The sequence below is a fragment of the Salmo trutta genome, chromosome 4, assembly GCF_901001165.1.
Source record: "Salmo trutta chromosome 4, fSalTru1.1, whole genome shotgun sequence".
NCBI classification, from domain to species: Eukaryota; Metazoa; Chordata; class Actinopteri; order Salmoniformes; family Salmonidae; genus Salmo; species Salmo trutta.
Window position 1 is genome coordinate 48,300,499 of NC_042960.1, and position 23,746 is coordinate 48,324,244.

The window sequence follows — 23,746 nt, forward strand, 5'->3', positions numbered from 1 at the left end:
TTGATGCTGTTACATTGCAGACGCAGTTATGCTGAAGAAAACTACCATCAAACAACTATCTGTACTTAGCTACATACTTATCAAATTGTAATTCAACACAATTTTAACAACACAGCAATATTATTTTAACCATCTGATTGGTGGGATGGTGGAGTAGCTTGCTTAATATAGATCGCAGTTGATTGGTCCATGCGTCAAGGGGCGGTGTTTCATGTTCTATGGGCTGGAAAGCCCCTTTCAGAGGGTCTTCAAATCTAAAAAGGAAGTGTTGTTTGTAGGACATGAATGATTAAGTTTGTTCAACTTGAGCATAGGCGTTGTGAGAGTTCTAGCTAATGAATAGCCTAACTTAGCAGGCGTAAAATAAACAAACAATCTCAATCATATTTAGATGGTCGTCCGCGCCAGGGTATCAATCAGCTTGCCTGGCTCTTTGTGTGCGCATGTTTTGCTTGTGTTGAACAAGAACAGTTCTCGTGGCTTGTTAGATGGTTTGCAATGTGTTAATGTCAATAAGATTACATAGTGCATACGGTGCTTATTTTTACTGAAAGGTTAGGGAAAGTGGCCTGTAGACGTTGCAAAGTGACAAATAAATAAGGAGTTTGAAGAGGAGATGGGAAATTGTCTAAAATCTCCAACCTCGGATGACATTTCCTTGCTTCATGAATCACAATCGGATAGAGCTAGTTATGGTGACGGGGCAGATACAGACCAGGAACCACCGCCACCATACCAGGTAGGTCACCCGAATTAGCCAGCGACGTTAGCTAATAATGTAACGTTAGCTACAGTACTGGTTTGCTCGCTAGCTAGGGCAGCTATTTTTTTCAAGGTTCGACATGCAAAGGAACGTGGCGCTTGCAGCTGGCTACCAAAGTAAATACAAATAGCATGCTATAGCTTGCCAGCCAGTTATGTTTTTCAGATGTTCACGTAAACAAACAGTCATAATCAGCTGACTTTGGGAGATATGGCAGGTATATACAGCTTTACATTGTTTATCAATGCTGCACACAGCCATCAACTAGCTGTTCTATTGCAGTGTCATCGTTGTTCTTGTTATATTTCTACAGGGATAGAGTGCCATAAATTGACTGTTGCTGCAGCCTTTATTTTTATCAGACCATCATGTCGTCCTCCATTAGAGAGCGTCATCGTGATCACATAGTACTGACTCAAAAGGGACTCATACAATGCAAAGTTATCTAGTTATGCATTTTATGAAAACAGTATAGTATTTATACACTACAGCAAAAAGAGACTGAAGCTGCTCATACTGCTGGAATGCAGTTTAAGTGTTGAGGGAGAGACAAGACAAAGGCAGGCTTTTTTTGTATATCTTTTGTTGTTGCTCAAGGGAGAGTAACAGCATACCAGATATAGACCTAGACCAAAAACTACAGAAGCTCCCACCTTTACTTTTTGCACAATTTAAGAAAGATGAAATCAAAAGTAGAATGATCATCAGAACCTGTAAGCTTCCTGGTACAGACAATGGCAACAGCCTACATTGGAGAACACAGATTGAACTATTATGCCAATGAGAAAACAGCACAGTCTTGGTGCTTGGTGCTCCCTTTTTGTGACAATATTTTCCTTCCCAAATCTTGATTCCTTTTCTGTAATTCGGACCTGTTATGTTAGACTTTAGCTGGGAAGGAATGAGTGTCAGCAGGTTAATGCCCCATCTCAAATGAGAAGATAAGCAGGTTATGCACAGAACTTGAGAACTGGAGGGCCCCCTGCCTGAACCCTTCCAGTAAAGCTCTCCCATGTCTGTGGCTGACACGGGCCATAGCTTGCCTTACCAGACTATTACAAGACTGTACGACACACATATGGTAAAAGATAATATAAAGTCAAATCATACACAGATTGCATGATGATGCATACCAATTCCCAACCCTGTTCAATAAGTAATTTTCCTTGTAACTTATCGGTTTAGATTTTCCACGAACCTACATTTTAGAATATCTCTTAGTTCTTTAAAAATTGACATTCCAAACAACTTACCATCCAACAGGTAGAACTAACGGCTCACACACATCGCACCGAATGTGGAGCTAGCATTCGTCTGCCGATCTTTCAGCACGCTGTGGTCTAGGGACAACCTGCTGTAGACATCTGACTTCTGACATTTTTCACACGATTATACATGTAAAATCGGCGCACACACTGTTTGCACATTACACTGAGGTGCTAAGTACTCTCGGTCAGCAAACGCCATTGGTGTGTCTGAGCCCAAAAGTTGACTTCCTATGTCAACGTTATAAGGGAGTACAGAACCTAATAAAAAATTACTTGTTTATGTCACCAAAATGCAAAGACCTACAATAACCATGAGACTACTTAAAAGCCAAGGGAATACAGCCTCTTAACCAGTGGCATCTGTCCAGATTAGACTTTATAATAATACAATAGTAAACAAGCAAAATAAATTACATTACGTAGCACAGAAATGCAGATTTACACAAACCCCAGATCCTGTGTTTTTCTGATGGAAACCACCAGCAGCCGCTCTCTTTTTCTCAGGATTTCTCTGTGTTTACTTGAGTCCCTTGGGTCCAGGATCAGGAATTAATGAAAAAGGGCTGGAATTCAACAGTCTGGAGCTGTTTTCCTGTAACAGATTGGCAGGCAGCGTTGTGCAATATCCTGGTTATATAGCTGAGGCGCTTGTTGGATTTTTCAACATTAAGAAGCTTGATTGAACCTAGGGTTGGGCGATATCTCAGTTATTTATTTAACTTATGGGTGATTCACAATATCTAAAAATAAATAGAATATTTTCGAATTAAGCTTGGTTGAAAAATTAAGGTCAAATACACTGCATTTCAAACAGTCAGCAATAATTGAATGAATTCAGGGTTTGTGAATTCATACCTAGGCTAAAATATATATATATATATATATACTGCTCCAAAAAATAAAGGGAACACTTAAACAACACAATGTAACTCCAAGTCAATCACACTTCTGTGAAATCAAACTGTCCACTTAAGAAGCAACACTGATTGACAATAAATTTCACATGCTGTTGTGCAAATGGAATAGACAACAGGTGGAAATTACAGGCAATTAGCAAGACACCCCCAATAAAGGAGTGGTTCTGAAGGTGGGGACCACAGACCACTTCTCAGTTCCTATGCTTCCTGGCTGATGTTTTGGTCACTTTTGAATGCTGGCGGTGCTTTCACTCTAGTGGTAGCATGAGACGGAGTCTACAACCCACACAAGTGGCTCAGGTAGTGCAGCTCATCCAGGATGACACATCAAGGGCCCGACGTCCACAGGTGGGGGTTGCGCTTACAGCCCAACACTGTGCAGGACGTTTGGCATTTGCCAGAGAACACCAAGATTGGCAAATTTGCCACTGGCGCCCTGTGCTCTTCACAGATGAAAGCAGGTTCACACTGAGCACGTGACAGTCTGGAGACGCCGTGGAGAACGTTCTGCTGCCTGCAACATCCTCCAGCATGACCGGTTTGGCGGTGGGTCAGTCATGGTGTGGGGTGACATTTCTTTGGAGGGCCGCACAGCCCTCTATGTGCTCGCCAGAGGTAGCCTGACTGCCATTAGGTACCGAGATGAGATCCTCAGACCCCTTGTGAGACCATATGCTGGTGCGGTTGGCCCTGGGTTCCTCCTAATGCAAGACAATGCTAGACCTCATGTGGCTGGAGTGTGTCAGCAGTTCCTGCAAGAGGAAGGCATTGATGCTATGGACTGGCCCGCCCGTTCCCCAGACCTGAATCCAATTGAGCACATCTGGGACAACATGTCTCACTCCATCCACCAACGCCACGTTGCACCACAGACTGTCCAGGAGTTGGCGGATGCTTTAGTCCAGGTCTGGGAGGAGATCCCTCAGGAGACCATCCGCCACCTCATCAGGAGCATGCCCAGGCGTTGTAGGGAGGTCATACAGGCACGTGGAGGCCACACACACTACTGAGCCTCATTTTGACTTGTTTTAAGGACATTACATCAAAGTTGGATCAGCCTGTAGTGTGGTTTTCCACTTTAGTTTTGAGTGTGACTCCAAATCCAGACCTCCATGGGTTGATAAATTGGATTTCCATTGATTATTTTTGTGTGATTTTGTTGTCAGCACATTCAACTATGTAAAGAAAAAAGTATTTAATAAGATTATTTCATTCAGATCTAGGATGTGTTGTTTAAGTGTTCCCTTTATTTTTTTGAGCAGTGTATAAGCCTTCCACAGCTATGAGACCCACTAATAATTTAATTATTTTATAAAAAATAGTTTAACCTGTTTTTTTGCTATAATCACTCTATGAAAATGCTTTTTTGTTACAAATGTAACCAGAACCATGCATAATGCACATTCACTAATAATGACTAACTTCTTGTAGCAGGTATTATAGAAAATGAACACAGATCTCATAAACAATCTCTCACGCACAGGCCTATGTGCTAGTGAGTAGCCAGCTAATCTTTATATTTCACGTTTAGCCAACTTGGATATATTTGCTAGCTAACAAGGTAGAACAGTTGAATTGTTACGAACACACCCTTCTGTCCGTCTCCAACTCTTTGAACAGCATGCTGGCCTGTCCACTTAGTTCAGATGATGAAATCAAGTGATCTACCTTATTTCTCAGAATTAGAACGAGTTGCCAATTCCTTACATAGTGTTTTATGCTTATTGTACATTTATAAAAGACCAGAGAGCTAGTATAACAGTCTTTGTCGAAAATTCTGCTATCGGTACATGGTACCTCAATACCACGTGAGACAAACTGAATATTAATTTTCGAGATTCAATGTTCATTGATACTCCCCTTTTAGTAGTGTCTGCTCTGCGTGCAATTTGAGGAGTTGAAACATAACCTTTCTAACAATATTCATTTTAACTTCTCTATTACAGTAAAATAATGTCTCAATGACTTTCGGTGTTCATATGACCAAACCTCAAATGCAAATAGCGAGTTGAAACCGCTTGACGGAGCGGAAGGAGTGATCTCTCATCTTTGTTGTTGTGAGTGGCAGAGGGAAGGGCTTGAGGGGTGTGTGTGAATGGGAAGGTGCACACAGCCAGAGAGGAATAGTTGAAGCGAGAGGTTTCACTCTCGCCAAAATCTGTCCAAAATAACACCAATGCATTTTAGTGGACCTAAGCTTGTTTTTGGACCTTATTTTGGACCTAAGCTTGTTGCCTGCCTTCCGCCGTTGGGACAACAACTCCCATTGTTAGGGCGTAGACATGAGCGTCTCGTTATTATATACTAATCTCTGGTGTAAATGGGAAGGTGCACAAAGCACAGAAGGAGCAAAGGAGATGAGACGACATAAGAACAAGCGGACATAAAAGCTCATAAAAACATAATAAAAAAAGAAATAGATTCTTGCTATACAGGTTTTTGTAATATCGCGCAAAAACAAACATTTGAATGATTTCTATATATCATCCAGCCCTATTTGAACCACGGCTTGAACAAAGGATGGCCAGAGACCTTCTTTAGAGCATGCATCATTTCCAATCAAGACGCTTGCCTTGGGCGCTCGCTGGACATATTCAATCTCCCTATCTCAGTCTGCTGTCCCCACATGCTTCAAGATGGCCACCATTGTTCCTGTACCCAAGAATGCAAAGGTAACTGAACTAAATAACTAACGCCCCTTAGCATTCACTTCTGTCATCATGAAGTGCTTTGAGAGACTAGTCAAGGATCATATCACCTCCACCCTACCTGTCACCCTAGACCCACTTCAATTTGCTTACAGCCCCAATAGGTCCACAGACGATGGAATCGCCATCACACTGCGCACTGCCATATCCCATCTGGACAAGAGGAATACGGCAGGTAGCCTAGTGGTTAGAGCGTTGGGCCAGTAACCGAAAGGTTGCTAAATCAAGTCCCAAGGTTAAAATCTGTCGTTCTGCCCCTGAACAAGGCAGTTAACCCACTGTTCCTAGGCCGTCGTTGTAAATAAGAATTTGTTCTTAACTGACTTGCCTAGTTAAATAAAGGTTAAATAAATTTAAAAAATAATACTTAATATAAGAATGCTGTTCATTGACTATAGCTCAGCATTCAACACCATAGTTCCCTCCAAGCTCATCATTAAGCTTGAGGCCCTGGATCTCAACCCCGCCCTGTCCAATTGGGTCCTGGACTTCCTGACGGACCAACCCCAGGTGGGGAAGGTAGGAAACAACACCTTCACTTCGCTGATCCTCAACACGGGCCCCACAAGGGTGTGTGCTCAGCCCCCTCCAGTACTCCCAGTTCACCCATGACTGCGTGGCCAAGCACGCCTCCAACTCAATCATCAAGTTTGCAGATGACACAACAGTAGTAGGCTTGATTACCAACAACGACGAGACCGCCTACAGGGAGGAGGTGAGGGCACTCGGAGTGTGGTGTCAGGAAAGTAACCTCTCACTCAACGTCAACAAAACAAAGGAGATGATCGTGGACTTCAGGAAACAGCAGAGGGAGCACCCCCTATCCACATCGACGGGAAAGCAGTGGAGAAGGTGGAAAGCTTGAAGTTCCTCGGTGTACACATCACGGACAAACTGAAATGGTACACCCACACAGACAGTGTGGTGAAGAAGGCGCAGCAGCGCCTCCTCAACATCAGGAGGCTGAAGAAATTAGTCTTGTCACCAAAAACACTCTCAAACTTTTACAGATGCACAATTGAGAGCATCCTGTCGGGCTGTATCACCACCTGGTACGGCAACTGCACCGCCCACAGCCGCAGGGCACTCCAGAGGGTGGTGCAGTCTGCACAACACATCACCGGGGGCAAACTACCTGCCCTCCAGGACACCTACACCACCCGATGTCACAGTAAGGCCAAAAAGATCATCAAGGACAACAACCACCCGAGCCACTGTCTGTTCACCCCGCTATCATCCAGAAGGCGAGGTCAGTACAGGTGTATCAAAGCTGGGACCGAGAGACTGAAAAACAGCTTCTATCTAAAGGCCATCAGACTGTTAAACAGCCATCACCAGCACAAAGAGGCTGCTGCCTACATACAGACCTGAAGTCATTGGCCACTTTAATAAATGTAACACTAGTCACTTTAATAATATTTACATATCTTGCATTACTCATCTCATATGTATATACTGTATTCTATACTGTCTATTGCATCTTAGCCTATGCTGCTCTGTCATTGCTCATCCATATATTTATATTCTTATTCCATTCCTTTACTTAGATTTGTGTGTATTAGGTATTTGTTGTGGAATTGTTAGATATTGCTGCACTGTCGGAACTAGAAGCACAAGCTTTTCGTTACACATAGTCAGCAGATGTTATTGCAACTGTATGTGATCAATGAAATTTGATTTTTAGCATTTTCGATAGTGTTTTCTTCTCTTAAACAGAGACCTGTCCATGCTTGGTATGTTTGGACAGCCTTGGAGCTGCACGTCTCTTGGCTATTTTCATTAAACTACTGCACAATTTCTCTAAGTTACAAATGCAAATATCTATAATCATCAAACCTTCAGAGTAGAAGCTGCCAATGTTCACAAATGAGCCTTTACAACATTTTTGCCTACAATAATCTCAGGCAGCTTACTCTTACTCTGCGGTCTGTTGTGGGAGGAGGGAGGGGTGTGCAAAGTGAGTGGTAATTTGGAAAGCAGCTGGCGAGTGTGCTGACTCATCGCTGTCTGACTCGGCCAGTGGAGAGGGTGATAGGATTGGGCCAGAGTGAAAAGAAGGTCTCGTCACTGTAGCTACAGTCATCAGGTTCCCTGGCATGACTGTGGCACTGGTTATCCCTCACCCAATGACAGAGCAGAGGCCCTGTTTTATTAATCATATTCAGTCTAGCACAAAGGCCATTATCCTGTTGTCAGTGTTTTATGGTCAGACCTCATTGGCTCGAACATCTTGCAGACATTATAAGGCTGCCTGCCTGTCCCTGGCTGTGTATGCCAGGGCTGGAGGCAAGAGAATGATCTAAGACTCACCAGCAGCGTGTGCTGCCCTGGACTGAGAACTAACACTAAATCTCCCCTCAAAGGTGTCATGAGGCCTGGAGGGAACAGAGGAAAAAGCAGTAGAGGCAAAAGGAGGAGAGAACATGTATCACAGACACTTCTCTGGTGATTGGAAGTCTTGTCAGCGTTTGCTTTGAGCCGGCGAGCTCAGTTCGGACTGTGAGGAGGAAGTTTTCTTTGGAGGGGCCGTCTAATGAGCTGTCAGACCTGCTGCAGGAGGGAGAGAAAGGTGTGAGAGTTAGGGAAGAGGGGAAAGGAATGAAAATAGCAAAAACAAAGCTTTGAGCGGCATAGATGCTGACTTCACAATGTCTAAGGTGCTCACCTTCACACAAATGTAACAATGGTGAAAGGAAAATGTAACATTCATGATTTAAAATGCATACCCAAGGTCATAATTCCTTACCAATGAATTCCCCAGATGTGTTTTTGTGTGGCGCTGCTCTGTTGTGGCACCGGAAGGGATTGCTGCTCTTTTACGGGCTCCTAACCAACTGTGCTAAAATGGTATTTATTATTATACATTTATTTTGCATTGTTTGTAACTTATTTTGTCCATAATGTTGCTGCTACTGTCTCTTTTGACTGAAAAGAGCTTCTGGACATCAGAACAGCGACTACTCGCCTCGAACTGGAACTGGACGAAGATTTTTCTTTAACGAGTCCGACGCGCAGGATATACTGCTTTCTCGAGACCAGGCCCATATTCCCGTCATTTGCGTGAAGAAAAGATGGAGAAAAAGGGGGCGGAGGTCGGGGTGCCTTGTGAGAATTGGTAGGCGAGTGAGTAAACCTCCACTACCATCCGTACTACGTGCAATCATTGGAAAATAAACTTGACGATCTACGATTAAGACTATCCTACCAACGGGACATTAACCTCTCTTGGGGAGGTGGGACGCTACCGTCCCACCCACGGTTCACAGTATTCAACAGCCAGTGAAAAATCAGAGCGCCAAATTCAAAACCACAAAATGTCATAATTCAAAGTTCCCAAACATACGACTATTTTACAACATTTTAAAGATACATGTCTCCTTAATGTAACCACATTGTCCGATTTCAAAAAGGCTTTACGGCGAAAGCATAAAGTTAGATTTATGTTAGGACAGTTCCAACACAAGAAAAACCACAGCCATTTTCCTAGCAAGGACAGGCGTCACAAAAACCAGAAAACCAGCTAAAATTATGCACTAACCTTTGACTATCTTCATCAATGACACTCCTAGGACATCATGTTACACAATACATGCATTTTTGTGTTCGATCAAGTTGATATTTATATCCAAAAACAGCATTTTACATTGGCGCGTGATGTTCAGAAAATATATTGCCTCCAATACTGCCGGTGAATCAGCACAACAATTTACAAAAATACTCATCATAAACGTTGATAAAATATTAAACTGTTATTCAAAGAATTATAGATGAACATCTCCTTTATGCAACCGCTGTGACAGATTTCAAAAAAGCTTCACGGGGAAAGCACACTGCAATAATCTGAGTACTGCGCTCAGAAAAACACATCAAGCAATACAGATACCCGCCATTTTGGAGTCATCTAAAATCATAAATAGCATTAGAAATATTCACTTACCTTTGATCTTCATCAGAAGGTACTTCCAGGCATCCCAGGTCCACAATAAATGTTGTTTTGTTCCATAAAGTCCATAATTTATGTCCAAATAGTTCCTTGTTGTTTGCGCGTTCAGTAAGCTACTCCAAGTGTAGGAAGTGCGGCAAAATGTCACGACGAAAAGTAAAAAAAGTTATATTTACGTTCGTTCAAACATGTCAAACGTTGTATAGCATCAATCTTTAGGGCCTTTTTAACTTAGAACTTCAATAATATTCCAACCGGACGATTCCAATGTCTTGAAAAACGTTTTGGAACACAGCTACCCCTCACGTGAACGCACGCCAATGAACTCATGTGCTTTCCTTTGTTCGCTCTCTGTTCACCATAGACGCCTCAAACAACTTTCTAAAGACTGTTGACATCTAGTGGAAGCCTTAGGAAGTGCAAAATGAACCCTAAGTCACTGTGTGTTGGATAGGCAATGACTTGAAAGGCCTACAAGCACCAGATTTCCCACTTCCTGGTTAGATTTTTCTCAGGTTTTTGCCTGCCATATGAGTTCTGTTATACTCACAGACATCATTCAAACAGTTTTAGAAACTTCAGAGTGTTTTCTATCCAAATCTACTAATAATATGCATATTCTAGTTCCTGGGCCCGAGTAGAAGGCCGTTTAATTTGGGTATGTTTTTCATCCGGCCGTGAAAATACTGCCCCCTACCCTAGAGAAGTTAAAAACTGTAATATTTTATGTTTCGTCGTGGCTGAACGACGACACGTATAATATAAGACGGGGGGGGGGTCTATTTGTCAATAACAGCTGATGCGTGATGTCCAGGACCTATATACTAGCCGGTGTCAGAGGAAGGCCCCAAAAAATTGTCATAGTCATAGACTGTTCTCTCTGCTACTGCACGGCAAGCGGTACCGGAGTGCTAAGTCTAGGACCAAAAGACTCCTTAACAGCTTTTACCCACAAGCCATAAGACTGCTGAACAATTAATCAAATGGCCACCTGGACTATTTACATTGACCCCCCTCTCCTTTGTTTTACACTGCTGCTGTTTGTTGTCTATGCAGTCACTTTACCCCTACCTACATGTACAAATTACCTCGACTGGCCTGTACCTCCGCACATTAACTCGGTACCGGTACCCTCTGTAGCATCGTTATTAGAATTTTTGTAACTTTAGTTTATTTTTCTTGAACTGCATTGTTGGTTAAGGGCTTGTAACTAAGCATTTCACGGTAAGGTCTACACCTGTTGTATTTGGCGCATGTGACAAATTAAATTTGATTTTATTTGTTAATGGCTCACCGGCAGATCCTTGGTCTCCCACTCCCACAGTGAACCAGTTGTCTAGCCTGACCTGGCTGTGCTTCCATGGAAATGGTTGAGGATAGGAGATGGAAAAAAGAAAAGGAATCTTCCTATATGCTTTCAAGTGTTCATAGATGTTCATTATCAGAGTTACTGTACTTGTTTTCGTGTTGTACCATACTGTCTTACACAGGGTGTCCTGTCTGTAACATTGTCTTACACAGGGTGTCCTGTCTGTAACATTGTCTTACACAGGGTGTCCTGTCTGTAACATTGCAAATCAGCAATAAAGTATCCAATTGTGTATTTTTATGATAAAATGTTTATCCCAGGCTCTGGTAACTGGGAATAGTTTTCTACCAGTGGAAGTACTAAATTATATGATTCATGCTTCAAGAGAAACAACCCTCAAATGATACTGTAAAGGTAAAATGTTCTTATCGTTCTCCAAGTATGAACACAATGTGGGACATGTTCCCTCGAAAATGAGAGTCATTGTGGCATAAACAATATATTTAACTGTGATGTTTTTTTTTTACCGTGTTCATTTTTCAAAGTAGTCATAGAGTTGTGTGCTGGGTAAACTTTGAAATCAATATATTTTGTTTGGCATACATTTTAAAGTGAAAAATGGGAGTCTCAGCATAATTCCATTAACGTGGAATTGCCCACAAACAGGATGTTGTCAGCAAGGCCAGCCTCGACCAACATGGAGCCAGCCAGTGGATTGTGTTTACTGTTCCTGTTTGAGAGATCCCCAGAGCCCAATACTACGAATCAGGTTTGAGGAGTTAGCGAGGTTACTTTGGTCAACTCAGAGTTCAACTCAGGATAACCAGTGCCACAAAGGTGGTTCACCTTTTAGCCAGGTACATTTCTATAGCAATGAATCCTTCAGAACTAACCTGCTCCGGAGCAGGCTAACTCTATTTATCCACATTGAAGTGTCTCAGCCACGAGTTGAGGACCAATAAAATCAGTTACCCTCCTTCTCAGAAAGGTTTGAGGAAGATGACGGATTACCTTTTTTATGTTTTATAAAAAATAAAAACAATTATTTTGTTAAAATGCCTATCACATTACACATTTAGTAATGACAGGCTTTGATTGGCTGTTACATCTACACTTGCTTGTTTACCGAGAACCCACCGTTTCCCCCTTCATACCCCCAGTTTCAGTAAGTGCTAGCGATCCAATAATGTGACATGACTAATCTGGTTAGGTTTTCCTATGAGAAAATGTAACACAACATCCAGTGATGTTTTTGTCCCGTTGTGTCCCTATACGCTACGAGGGTGTACAGTACATTTAGTGTTTTTAAGTTCTTCCTCAGGAACCTCCTGAAGATTTGTTTGTTGTGAAAGCAGCATCTTTGCATCACTGATGGCATTGCTGTTTGAAAACCGACTGAAGAACAATCTGTGTAATCAGGCTTTCTCTTTATCAAAAGAGGCTTGGATGGCTGCGCTCCAACATTTATCTGTGGAGCATGAAGCGTGTGTGTGTCACTGTTGCTGTGCATCTCCCGGGCTGTGCTTCAGTGCCAGCCTCTCAGACAAGGCTCAACGGTGCAGCCAGTAGAGCCTGCCATTGTTTGTTCCCTGGAGGAAGCCACTGTGGGAGTGGCAGGGTCCCCGTGGTTACTGGTCTGTGTGGATGTTATGGGCACGGTCCTGGAATTCAGACTGCAGGCTGAGAGGACGCATCTGTATGCCGGTTTGTCTGAGCTGAGGGGTTGGAGAGGATGGTAGGGCTTGGTTTTGTTTCTCTCCTATCTCGCTTTCTCTATCACTTTATCTCCAGTGAGTTGGTGGGGGAAGGCTGGCAGCCGTTATTGTCTGCTGAGTGCCTGGGTGCCCGGGGCTTGGCAGTGCACATAGATCTGCTCTGTGGCTCAGCTCTCTCTTTTCTCTCTCCTTCAATGAGCTGTCTGTCTATCTGCTGTTCCCCTTTTCCTCATGCTAACACTTATCTTCAGCTCACCCATTACCCTTAAAGGAAAACGCCACCCAAAAAACATATTTTGGTATTTGTTTCATTAGTCCATTGTTGATATAGTCCCTAAATGTTTTGCAAGTCAGCAATCTAGTTTTCAAGTTGTAACTTTCAAAATACAGAAATCTGGCACGTATGAAGGCAAGGCGAACTTCTCGCTTACCCCTCTTAAAAGACATTAAATTGAAAGATTTGATATTTGTTTTACTGTTCATCTTGAGACGCCGTAGGCAGTATACACTTCCTCAAAATAGTCAGTATTAATTTGAGAGAACTCAAGAAATCTGTTATTAATTGACGTTTTTGCCAAATACATTTTTGTCACGCCATTTTACATCTATCTAAGATGTTTGCTGCAGTATTTCTCAAGTAAAGAAAATATGCATGAAAACTTAGTCTCTCGTTGAATGATAAACTCTTAATTGAAGAATCCCTACTGTTGAAAAATCGCCAACGAAGGGGCGTAAACTTCAGCTGCCTCAAGGGAAAAAATGTGTGTGCTAGTTAGCGGTGGTGCGCGCTAATGGCGTTTTCAATCGTTGACGTCACTCGCTCTGAGACCTTGAAGTAGTTGTTCCCCTTGCTCTGCAAGGGCCGTGGCTTTTGTGGAGCGATAGGTAACGATGCTTCGAGGGTGGCTGTTGTTGATGTGTGCAGAGGGTCCCTGGTTCGAGCCCAGGTAGGGGCGAGGAGAGGGACGGAAGCTATACTGTTACACACAAACAACCGAAAAAACCCTTGTTGTAGACCAAAACGAACAAAAACGTCACAAAATGCCGTCATAATATATGCACAAACTGTTCTGAACTGTTTTGGATGGGAAGCATGTGGATGCTTTTATTTATGGAGATTAACAATTTGATTACTGCCCTGGTTTTTAGTATCGCCAAGTGCCATGATCACTCGGTCTCATTTTAGTCTTGAGGCACTAAATCGGATAACACTGGCAAGCTTTCTGATTAGGTAATTGAAGGGTGTCCATTCTAGTGACTTCAAGTTAAACTGGATAAAAGGGATGCCCCAGGACCCAGTTTCCCCTGGGTCCACCGCAACACCCCCAGCCAATCACACAGCTGCCACTGCCTTTCCCTAGTCTTCTGAAAAAGGTATTCTGACACTTAAAAAAATATATATATATATATTCGGTCTGCCTGTTTTTGTCACACACAAGTGGACAGGGACTAGAGAATTAAGGGCTGAAAATTCTAATGTCCTGGTCATTTTGTTTGTTAAATGCTGACTCTCAGCTTTTAAAAAAAGCACAGAGTGACTGTATAAGGGCATGAGGGACTGTGACTGAAATCCCACAGGAACCTTAATCACTCATGTTTCACTTTTGCTTTACACTTCAGTGCAAATAACGTAAGATATACATTTTTTGCCTTTACGTTTATTAAAACAAAGTTTTAGTTGAACCATTCACATTTGCATACTTGATGTTATGTTTCTGACATTTAGTTAATGTGTGTACAAAGAAAAATCACTTATTTTACACCCAGAGACTTTCATTTTACTGACTGTGATCCAATTTGAGGTGAGCTCAGATGACTACTGTGAGGAAGGTTTCCATGAGACGGCACTAGTGCCTGAAGCCCATTGGTCTGCTGTGATGTCATCTCGGCGTGACTGAGGCAGGCAGAGTGGAGATGGCAGGCGTGTTCTGACATGTATTTGCAGCAGTCTCGGCACTGAGGCCACCTGATGAAAGGGCTTAAGCAGATTCCAAGGGGGTTGCATTCTGAGGGCTGAACCTGTTTTGTTGTTTTAAGTACAGCTTTCACCCTGCACTCATTTTTTGCCAAAGAAAGGTGCTTATTTATTTTCGTCATCCAAGTTTTGCTATAAGCCCACAGAGTCGAGACTCCCTCCCATCTTTTGGTTAAATACAGTACTATGCATGTCCTCACTACTTCATTGCCTCACTTGTATCATTTGAGGGTCAGTGTTGGTTTTGAGTTAGTCTGTAACCTGCTTGTCACTTCCTGTGAATAGGTGTGGCAGGCAGTTGTGTGAGCTAAACATCTGACTGGACTGGGACTGAGACCGTGACCTGGTCTGAACTCCCGTCTCACAGCCAGACTGACAGAAATAACCCCGGAGAGGACGGATTGGGAAGCACAGGTCTCTACAGACCATGTACTCTCTTCATGCAGACACACCACAGAGACATATCATGTACATTATAGCCTCACATTGAGAAGATTCCCAGATCATACATTTGCTAGGCCTATAGCTTTGACGGGTTTTTGTGAACTCCTGACAAATGGACACCATAGAAACCTTGATTCCTATTACGTAATTCTTAAATGCCCCACTTACATTCAATTAGCGGAACAAACTAAATGGAATGGTATTTGGAAATTAATATAATCTCTTCCAATACTATTGGGAATAGGATTGTTTTTTTGCTTATTAGGCCTAAATTATGCTGATTATCAGAGGAGATATTGTCACTTTGAAGAACATTTAGGTCTGACTGCAGAGATTAATTTACTTAATTTAAGTGTTAAAATACTTGCTATGTTAATCTGCAAATGCATGAAGTTGAGGTCTTTGACATGCTCGCCATGCCTCTATGAAAAGTTCTGATGTAACACAGTGTGTCCAAATAAAAAGATCAGTCCGTATTTCTAATGGCTAAGCGGAAAAGGCGATTTCATAACCAGTTAAAGCACTGTGTTTGTAATATTAGATGGTATGTAGGATGAGAACTGGTGAAGTTATGGTTGATTTAGGGAAAAGTAGACCAAGTTTCTGTCAGGATTTGATTATCTAAATAGGGTAATGAACCTTATTATTTATTTTAGACTCCATGTGAAAAAACGTTTCGTTTCTCAACCATCCGCCAACCACAACACAAAGGTGGAACAGAACAGAGGTGAGAAATGAGAATGAAAATGTGGTCTGAATTTTGTCTTCTATATGAATCATGCAGGCTTTGTTGGTCTGACACAGCCAGCTATTTGACTGCATTTTGTCATCTAAATTGTATCAGTGTTGGATATGGGACTATCTTTGACTGCGGGAATGTATGCAAGTGTGCTTTACTCTGCTTTTAGTGATTGTAACCCTCACATGGGCTTACGACATTCAGTCTGCATGCTCTAATAGCTTACCTGCTGCCAATCACTCCTTTCAATGGTAACTGATTTCAATAGAATGCTTTGGTTATTGCATTTTCTCAATTACAGCAATTTGATCTGAAAACACCCATGTTCCCTTTTTGTGAAATTGCTCTGACTTGGGAAAGATTGCCACCTACTGGATCTGGCGTTTCAAACCTCCTCTCATACACTTGTTCTGGTTATATTACAGTGATACTCTGACTTCATTCATATCACTTTTAACTTGGTTGTTTGAATGCAAAACAGTGTAATGGTATTGTAATTTATATTTCCAATATACAAGCTGCTGCTGTTCCAGTAAACCCATTGATGGTGATAACTGTTTTTTTGGGGGGTTTTTTCTCTCAATGTCTGGGTTTTCAGTAATTACCAAGGTCTATTCTCAGGCCTCCGTCTGGGAATTTCCACAGTGCTACACAACTGTTTTGTGGTTCACCACGTAAGCTCTAATGCCTCCTACATATTACTTGAATGTTGTGGTTGGAAAACACTGTCTATTCCACGAGTTATATATGAGGTCTGAGTTGTCTCTGTTTCTAAGTGCATGTTTCTGTGTGTCTTTGTGGCCATGCAGCAAGAGCTGCCAGTGTACCACCCCACGCCCAGTCAGGCCCGCATGGCCAGCCAGCTGACTGAGGAGGAGCAGGTCCGCATTGCCCAGCGCATTGGCCTCATCCAACACCTCCCCAAGGGAGTGTACGATGCTGGCAGGGACGGCTCCGAAAAGAAAATTAGAGAGTGAGTACCACCGGCACCAGCACTCAAACACAAACACAATCTCCAAGAATTAAGACACTTTATTATTTTTTTACCCCCCCCTTTTCTCCACAATTTCGTGATATCCAGTTGCGATCCAATTACGATCTTGTCTCATTGCTGCAACTCCCCAACGGGCTCGGGAGTGGCGAAGGTGGAGTCACCGCGCCTCTTAACACCCACCCAAAGACAAAAGTGTTATCATGTTGGATGAATGTGCCTCGTACTGAATGACAATTGGCATCTGTGTAATCTCTGTATTCACATTCATATCACTTACTGGTGCAGAATGTCAATTTGTACTAAATAAATGCAAATATTGCATTAGATACAATTTATTTCTCAATCCCACATCATACACATTCTGTTGTCTCCCCATCTGTGCAGGTGTGTGATTTGCATGACGGACTTTGTGTATGGGGATCCCATCCGGTTCCTGCCATGCATGCACATCTATCACATGGACTGTATAGATGACTGGCTGATGCGCTCCTTCACCTGCCCCTCCTGCATGGAGCCAGTGGATGCTGCGCTGCTCTCCTCCTACGAGACCAACTGAGACACAACACCACCCCCCCACCACCACCCCTGCTCGCTGTTCTGACTTACTCCCTTACTCCCTTACTCCACCCATGCTTCCATCTCCAGCACCCCCACAACCAGCAGACAGCACTTCCAACAGCCTGGAGAACCAGGGTCTCTGGGGACAGATGTGGGCTGTGTGGTGGTGATGAAGGGTGCTGTAGAGGGTTGGTGGAGGCCATGGATGGCTAATCCAGAGAGGGGTCCTTTGCTCTGAGCTGGCCAGGTCTGCTGGACAGGAAAGCCCCGACTGGGGAAGGACGTTGGATACTGGTGATCAAGACAAGATCGTCTCGTGTCACCATCCATCCACACCCAGAATTCCCCTCTCTCTCTCACTACCACACTGTTGTAGTAAATGCCCTAGAAGGGAGGGGAAGGAAAGCAACAAAACTCTCTCTAGAAATACTGATATCTGCAAATATTTTCTCTCATTGTTTTCAACTCAACATCTGTTCCAGAAGTCGTCTTAAGGGCTCAGTGGATTACATTTACTAACACAGATAAGCAAACGATTAATGCACATGTACACAAATCAGAGGAACTTGCACTTCTATTCTAGTCTCAGTGGAAGAGTTCAGCATATGCTTACAAATGTTTGAAAATGATTTCAGATTTTCCCCATTATTTAGTATCTGCAACATGTTTTTTTTTTTCAAACCATTGTAATTGTTTCAACCCAATGGTAAGGTCAGTTTTCCTGAAGTTGACATTTTATCCTTAATTGGTGAGTTTCTTAGACTAATGATGGATCAGTTAAAAAGTGTCCCTATTGGATGAAGAGGTTTGGGGTCTGCACTTGATTATTACAAAGGATTAGGCCTGTTAGGGTTTGGTCAAAAGGTGTTGGCACAGTTCTTAAATTGCACATCAGAAATATTCAACGTTTACTGCACCCAATTCAGCACAAGTGTCTTAATCTTATTACCAAGTACGCCATATGATTTATCATAATGCATACACACTGGAGTCATTGAATTAATTTACATGAATTTAGTCACATGCCCTAGAACAGTGGTCACCAACCTGTCTATCGCCATTGACTGGTCAATCTCCAAGCATTCCTAGTCGATCACCAAACATTTCTGTAAAAAACCCAACAATAAAGTATTGCGTTCCTAATTTTTTTATTTGTTTTGCGCTGTTGGTGGTAGGTGCACTTGATTCAGCAGCCCTAGTGCTGTTGGTGGTAGGTGCACTTGATTCAGCAGCCCTAGTGCTGTTGGTGGTAGGTGCACTTGATTCAGCAGCCCGGGAAGGCAAAGTGTTCCCCTTTTGAACCATTTCATGTGTCTGAAGGTAGAACTCTGCCTACCTGGCAGGCCAGTAGAGCAAATCAACAGTGCACCTATAAGCCTAATGCTGGCCAATCAAATGGCTCAGATAACCGTGTCTGCACAGTTTCCTCGGCCATAGACTATAAAAAGATGCATCAAACGCACAGCAAAGTCAATACTGTGAGATTTCAAAACGTTTAAAACCATGACCTAGAGAGAGACTCAACGAATACAGCAAAGAGCTGCAGTTTTTATGAGTAAGTTCATGTTTAAGGTGTTATTCAGCACTGTCAACACGATGTTCAACACCTTTATAAGCCATAAAATGCACATTCTCCCTACTTCCACTCAAGCTACACCCAGCACTGCAGCTGCAATGAATGAGTATAGCAAAGTGATCCAATAAGCTTGCCTTGTTATTATTAGCGGCTTGTCTTTTTTAATATCAAGGAATATTTAACTTTCTCTGGGCATTGGAGTAACAACATTAATTGGAGCATGAGGCAGAAATAATGCAGTGCGACTTGAGTTTCGCCATCAGCTGGAAGACTGTCCCCTTTTCTAAGCGGGGGGACGGTCATTCGGGTGAGAGGCAGCATTACCACTGCTCCCTCTTTTTCCCTCAGACTGACAATCAGATCCATCCATCAGTCCAGTAAAAAATTCAATAAAGAAAAATAAGGTGTGCCTCACAAGTAATACAACAAATTATCTATTACCGGTGCGATCATATACCAACATGTTTTTAAAAATATTATTTCTAAGTGGTCTGAGAAGAACAACATTGGCAGGGCAATTCAAGCATAGCCAATATGCAGTGGTAATATATTGGGCCTGTAGCCTAGTGCTACAGAACTGTTTTTAATTGGTTAATGTTGCTTAGGTTTTTTAAGTCATGTAAAAAAAATTAAAAAATCGGTAGATCTTGGCTTGCATTTTGACTCAGTGATCTTGACTCAGAAAAGGTTGGTGGCCACACTGCCCTAGAGTTTATTTCTTAGTTCAGCATATGAGCCATCACATTGTTGTGCAAGGGGTTTGGATGTGATGGTGCTAACCACCCCAGCTTCTTAGATTTTTGTAGTGAGTCATCTGTCTGAGTATGTGCATTTTTTTTTTATCCTACATGTAAATAATGTTTTCATAATTAAAAATATCCCTTGTGTATTATCATAACATGCTGGGACCTGTTAACAATTGTTCAATCGGCACAGTTGGCTATAGCAAAAAGTTCAAATAATGGGTATGGTTTTGGTCATTAATTATGTTGCTGTATTTTGAGTGGCAAAAATTTAATTGAATGTATATTGGGAAAAGATTGTGTAAGTTTTTCCAAAATGGGGACTGGTAGCTCTCGTGAGGTGATCATTATGATTTAATCAGAAAGTATTTAAGATGTACTTTGTTAAAGACTACCCCTAAAAAGCAACTTCTTGTTTTGAAAATGGCCAATGTGATATGAGTCAGAAACATTTATTCTAGTGTCAAAATTGACTACAAAGTGTAAATAGGATAATTTTGGTCATAAAGTTGGTCTGGTACAAAAACTGAGATTTGTGAGATGATAGGAAAAAGTGGTATGTCATGGATTGAAGGGTATCATAACCTTTTTCCATTTTATTTTTAAGCCAGCCCACAGCTGGCCGCACCAAAGTAATCATCATTTCTGAGCGCAGCTACATGCAAGAGGAAGTTGCCACCACTATTTTGACATAGTTTTCTGTCCCAGAAAGGAAATGCACATTTAGGTTCCACCTACGAAGAATGACGAAAGCTATTTATACCTATTCACAAATTGGGTCTGGGAATTTCCACAGAGTTGATAAACGTCAACAAATGAGGCACTGACATTGTAGGTAGCTAGCATGCTAACCTTATCTAGCTAGCTAGCTATCTTGCAAACCTTATCTAGCTAGCTAATGTTATCTGTTTTTGTTTTTACTACAAACCTTATCTAGCTAGCTAATGTTATCTGTTTTTGTTTTTACTACAAACCTTATCTAGCTAGCTAATGTTATCTGTTTTTGTTTTTACTACAAACCTTATCTAGCTAGCTAATGTTATCTGTTTTTGTTTTTACTACATGGTATTCAGAAGCCAGCTTGGCTGTATGGCTGGTTCTGGAGATGAATTTGTCATAAGCATCGATTTAGGGAAAACCAAAGCCACAGATAGGCCAGTGGTTTCTATCTTTGACTTTGCCATCTATTGTTATCTCTGTTTGGGCATTTTCTAACAATTGTGGCCTCGAATTTGGGATAGAAATATTTAGAAAGAGTAATATGAAGCTCTGGTAATATGGATAACTATTGAAATATAATATGCGTTTTTTTTTTTTTTTACATTGTAATGGACACGGTGCAACCTTTGGTAGGAAGATTGCTGGAAGGCTTCAGCTGCAGTACAGCAAAGCCAAGTCAGCCCGTGCTCATGGTTCTCACAGTGGAAGTGAAATGATAGACTACAATGACTATGATCATGCACGCCTCAAATGACATGTAATTAAAGTAGTGAAGCCATTCATCTTGGGGAGACTGGGGCAGCGGGTTTTCAAAATGCTTTTCTACCATTTAAAAAAATGGTCAGATATATATATATATATATATATATTTTTAATATAGACAGTCTAAAAAAAGAAGTGAAAATTGACAAATTATCCAATGGATTATGATCATTTTCTGGTCAAAAAAGGGGAGGTGCAAAATATAAGTTTGCACCCCCATTTTAATTTGCTCCATGTCTCAGGCTCTTTGGCTCATCTCAGTTGCGAAGAGAAATAACTTTGCAGCTGTTTCTGATTAATAAACAATGCCATACTGGTGGGTTGTAACATTCAAATAGAACCCAGTGCTGAAATAATTTATATGTCATAGCAGAGGGAAAGACACTGCATTCACAGATTTGCACAAAGTGGGAAGTTTGGATTTGTCACTTCAAGCCCAAATATATTGTACTTTGACTAAAACAATTACTTAATGGCTTAAATTGTTGTGCAACATAATGGGTAAGCTCTGGCTTTAAAAAGTGGATTTCTACTGGTGTGGGCATTTTAAATCAGCTATACATTTTAAAAATTCATATAAATATTGAAAGAGTTTGAGACAACTAAAAGATGTGCAACATGAAAATATTGTCCCATTTACATTGTGTTATTGATCGACGGTCCCTAACTGTCCACTTTGCCAGGGTCACACACCAGCCGGCTGAAGTTAAATGATTTGGCTAACTCTTCCCACCTGCGAACACACACGAGATACCCATATCAAACCAAACCCGAAACCAACTCGTCTTTGAGTTCACTCATGGTCGCCAGCATTTCATAATGAACCAAATCTCAAACGAGGCCAAATCAGGAAGTGCAGTTGCCTTTTAAATTAAAACCTCTTAAAACTTTATATTTTCTCATAGTTGGAGGTAAAATATACCCATTTCCACTATCTTCTTAATTACAGGTAGTATTTTGAAAAGGGGTACATTATATGTTTCACAGAGGAAGTAGTAACTTGTTATCACTGTTTTCCCCTCATCCCAGACAATAAGGGAGTACTATTAACCTAAGCTGCGGAGTACTGGTCTATGGCCCGTGACATGAACGGGCGAAAGCGGTGAGGGAGGAGCTCCCTCTCAAATCGAACAGTAATCTGCGCTGCTCGGTCATGATGTCAACAAAGCACCATGGTGCACCGTCCAGAAACGTACATCTCTTTTCCATAAAATATATAACGTTTTATCTGCTTTCATTGGGAAGGCAGATAAAGTATTTTTATCAACAGCAATCACTTTTGCATGTGAATAGACAGAGTCCTACTCATTGCGCCACGTGCTTAATCTAGCCTAGGCTACGCCGCTTTTGTTTTGAGCCGACTTCACCGTTGGCTTTGAAAGGGGTCACTTGGCTCGCCCCAGGACGTAGCCCGGTTCCAAAACAAATGCAATCACTTTTCAGCTGGTGCAAACTCCTCCCACCGGGGTAACCCAGGCCAGATAATCAAATCCCCTCATTAAACTCACCACTGCCAGCTCTCATTGGCATTAAAAAGTGTTAGTCACATTCGTAAGGTATGCCCTTTGCACGTAAGGCGACATAGTGATACAGATGAAAACATGCCTTGAGTGATCATAATGGTTGTGTGGGGTGGGGGTATGTGGAGCTCCATTACCTTAGATCTTATGAGAAAGTTATTGACTGGCTCCCAGGCTGGCATGGGACTAACACTAGCTGAAAAAGATGAGATGCCTGAAAATGGAGCCCAGACATATCCTAGGAAGGGCCTGGTTGCTGCCCATGAGTTTTGAGGACGCTAGAGATTGTTGAAATCCTGAAAGATGAAGCAACAATGTGATAGTGTACTTCAAATTATCCACTGCCCCCAACAGCATAAATTACAGGAATGCACTGCAAGGCTGGGCAGATATATGTAAGGTATGTGTGTTTGTATGGGTGCCTGTAAGAATTGTCTTTGTGAAGTATACATATGCATATGATATGTACTACAGGCAAATAATAAATAGAAACTATGCTATGGAACATGTTTGCATATGTGATTTATTTAATGGTGTCTTAAGGCTACTGGCAGGCCAATTCTGATATTTTTTCCACTAATTGGTCTTTTGATTTTGGTTTGCAAACTCTCGAGACACAAGCAATTTGTGTTATTTATATAAATGTTCTCCTTACATTTCCGGAATTAACCATCCAACAGTTGCTCATTTTGAACTTGTAATTGAAAGTATGTCCAGTAGAGGGAAGTCACATTAATAATAAACTTGCCTCCATGGTCAGAACACATTGTATTTCCAACAGAGTATAAGAATCAATCTGCAGAATAGAAAAACAACATTCACAATTGCTTTACACATAAGACATTGACCTATTTATTCACTGCAGCCTATAACCCAGAAATGTATCTGGCTTTTGCACATAGACAACCAAGTAGTAATCCTAGAGTAGTATTCAAGTAGAAAAACCATACTACATCTAATCTGGTCTACACAACCTGATCCGCCCTGCAGCGCACATGCCAGTTGAAGGCCTGTGGAAGGAAGCTGCCTTTTATGAATGCTCTCCTGTCACTCTCCTGAACCAGAATACACTGCAGAAAGAAATACCTACGA

The 23,746-nt window shown here is 41.9% G+C and overlaps 1 protein-coding gene across 2 annotated transcripts; it reads left to right on the top strand.

Annotated features, from left to right (window-relative positions):
- Positions 1 to 195: 195 nt before the first annotated feature.
- On the top strand, positions 196 to 18,476 carry LOC115192498 (RING finger protein 11). Of its 2 annotated transcripts, XM_029751080.1 has the most exons (5): positions 196 to 739; positions 15,699 to 15,769; positions 16,380 to 16,455; positions 16,591 to 16,754; positions 17,160 to 18,476. In XM_029751080.1, exons 1-5 carry the CDS (start codon positions 617 to 619, stop codon positions 17,329 to 17,331), a joined length of 606 nt encoding a protein of 201 aa, XP_029606940.1. In that variant the 5' UTR covers positions 196 to 616; the 3' UTR covers positions 17,332 to 18,476. The 2 variants fall into 2 exon arrangements, with proteins under 2 accessions (XP_029606940.1, XP_029606942.1); XM_029751082.1 differs by lacking the exons at positions 15,699 to 15,769; positions 16,380 to 16,455 and having other exon boundaries at positions 202 to 739.
- The last annotated feature ends 5,270 nt before the right edge of the window (positions 18,477 to 23,746 follow it).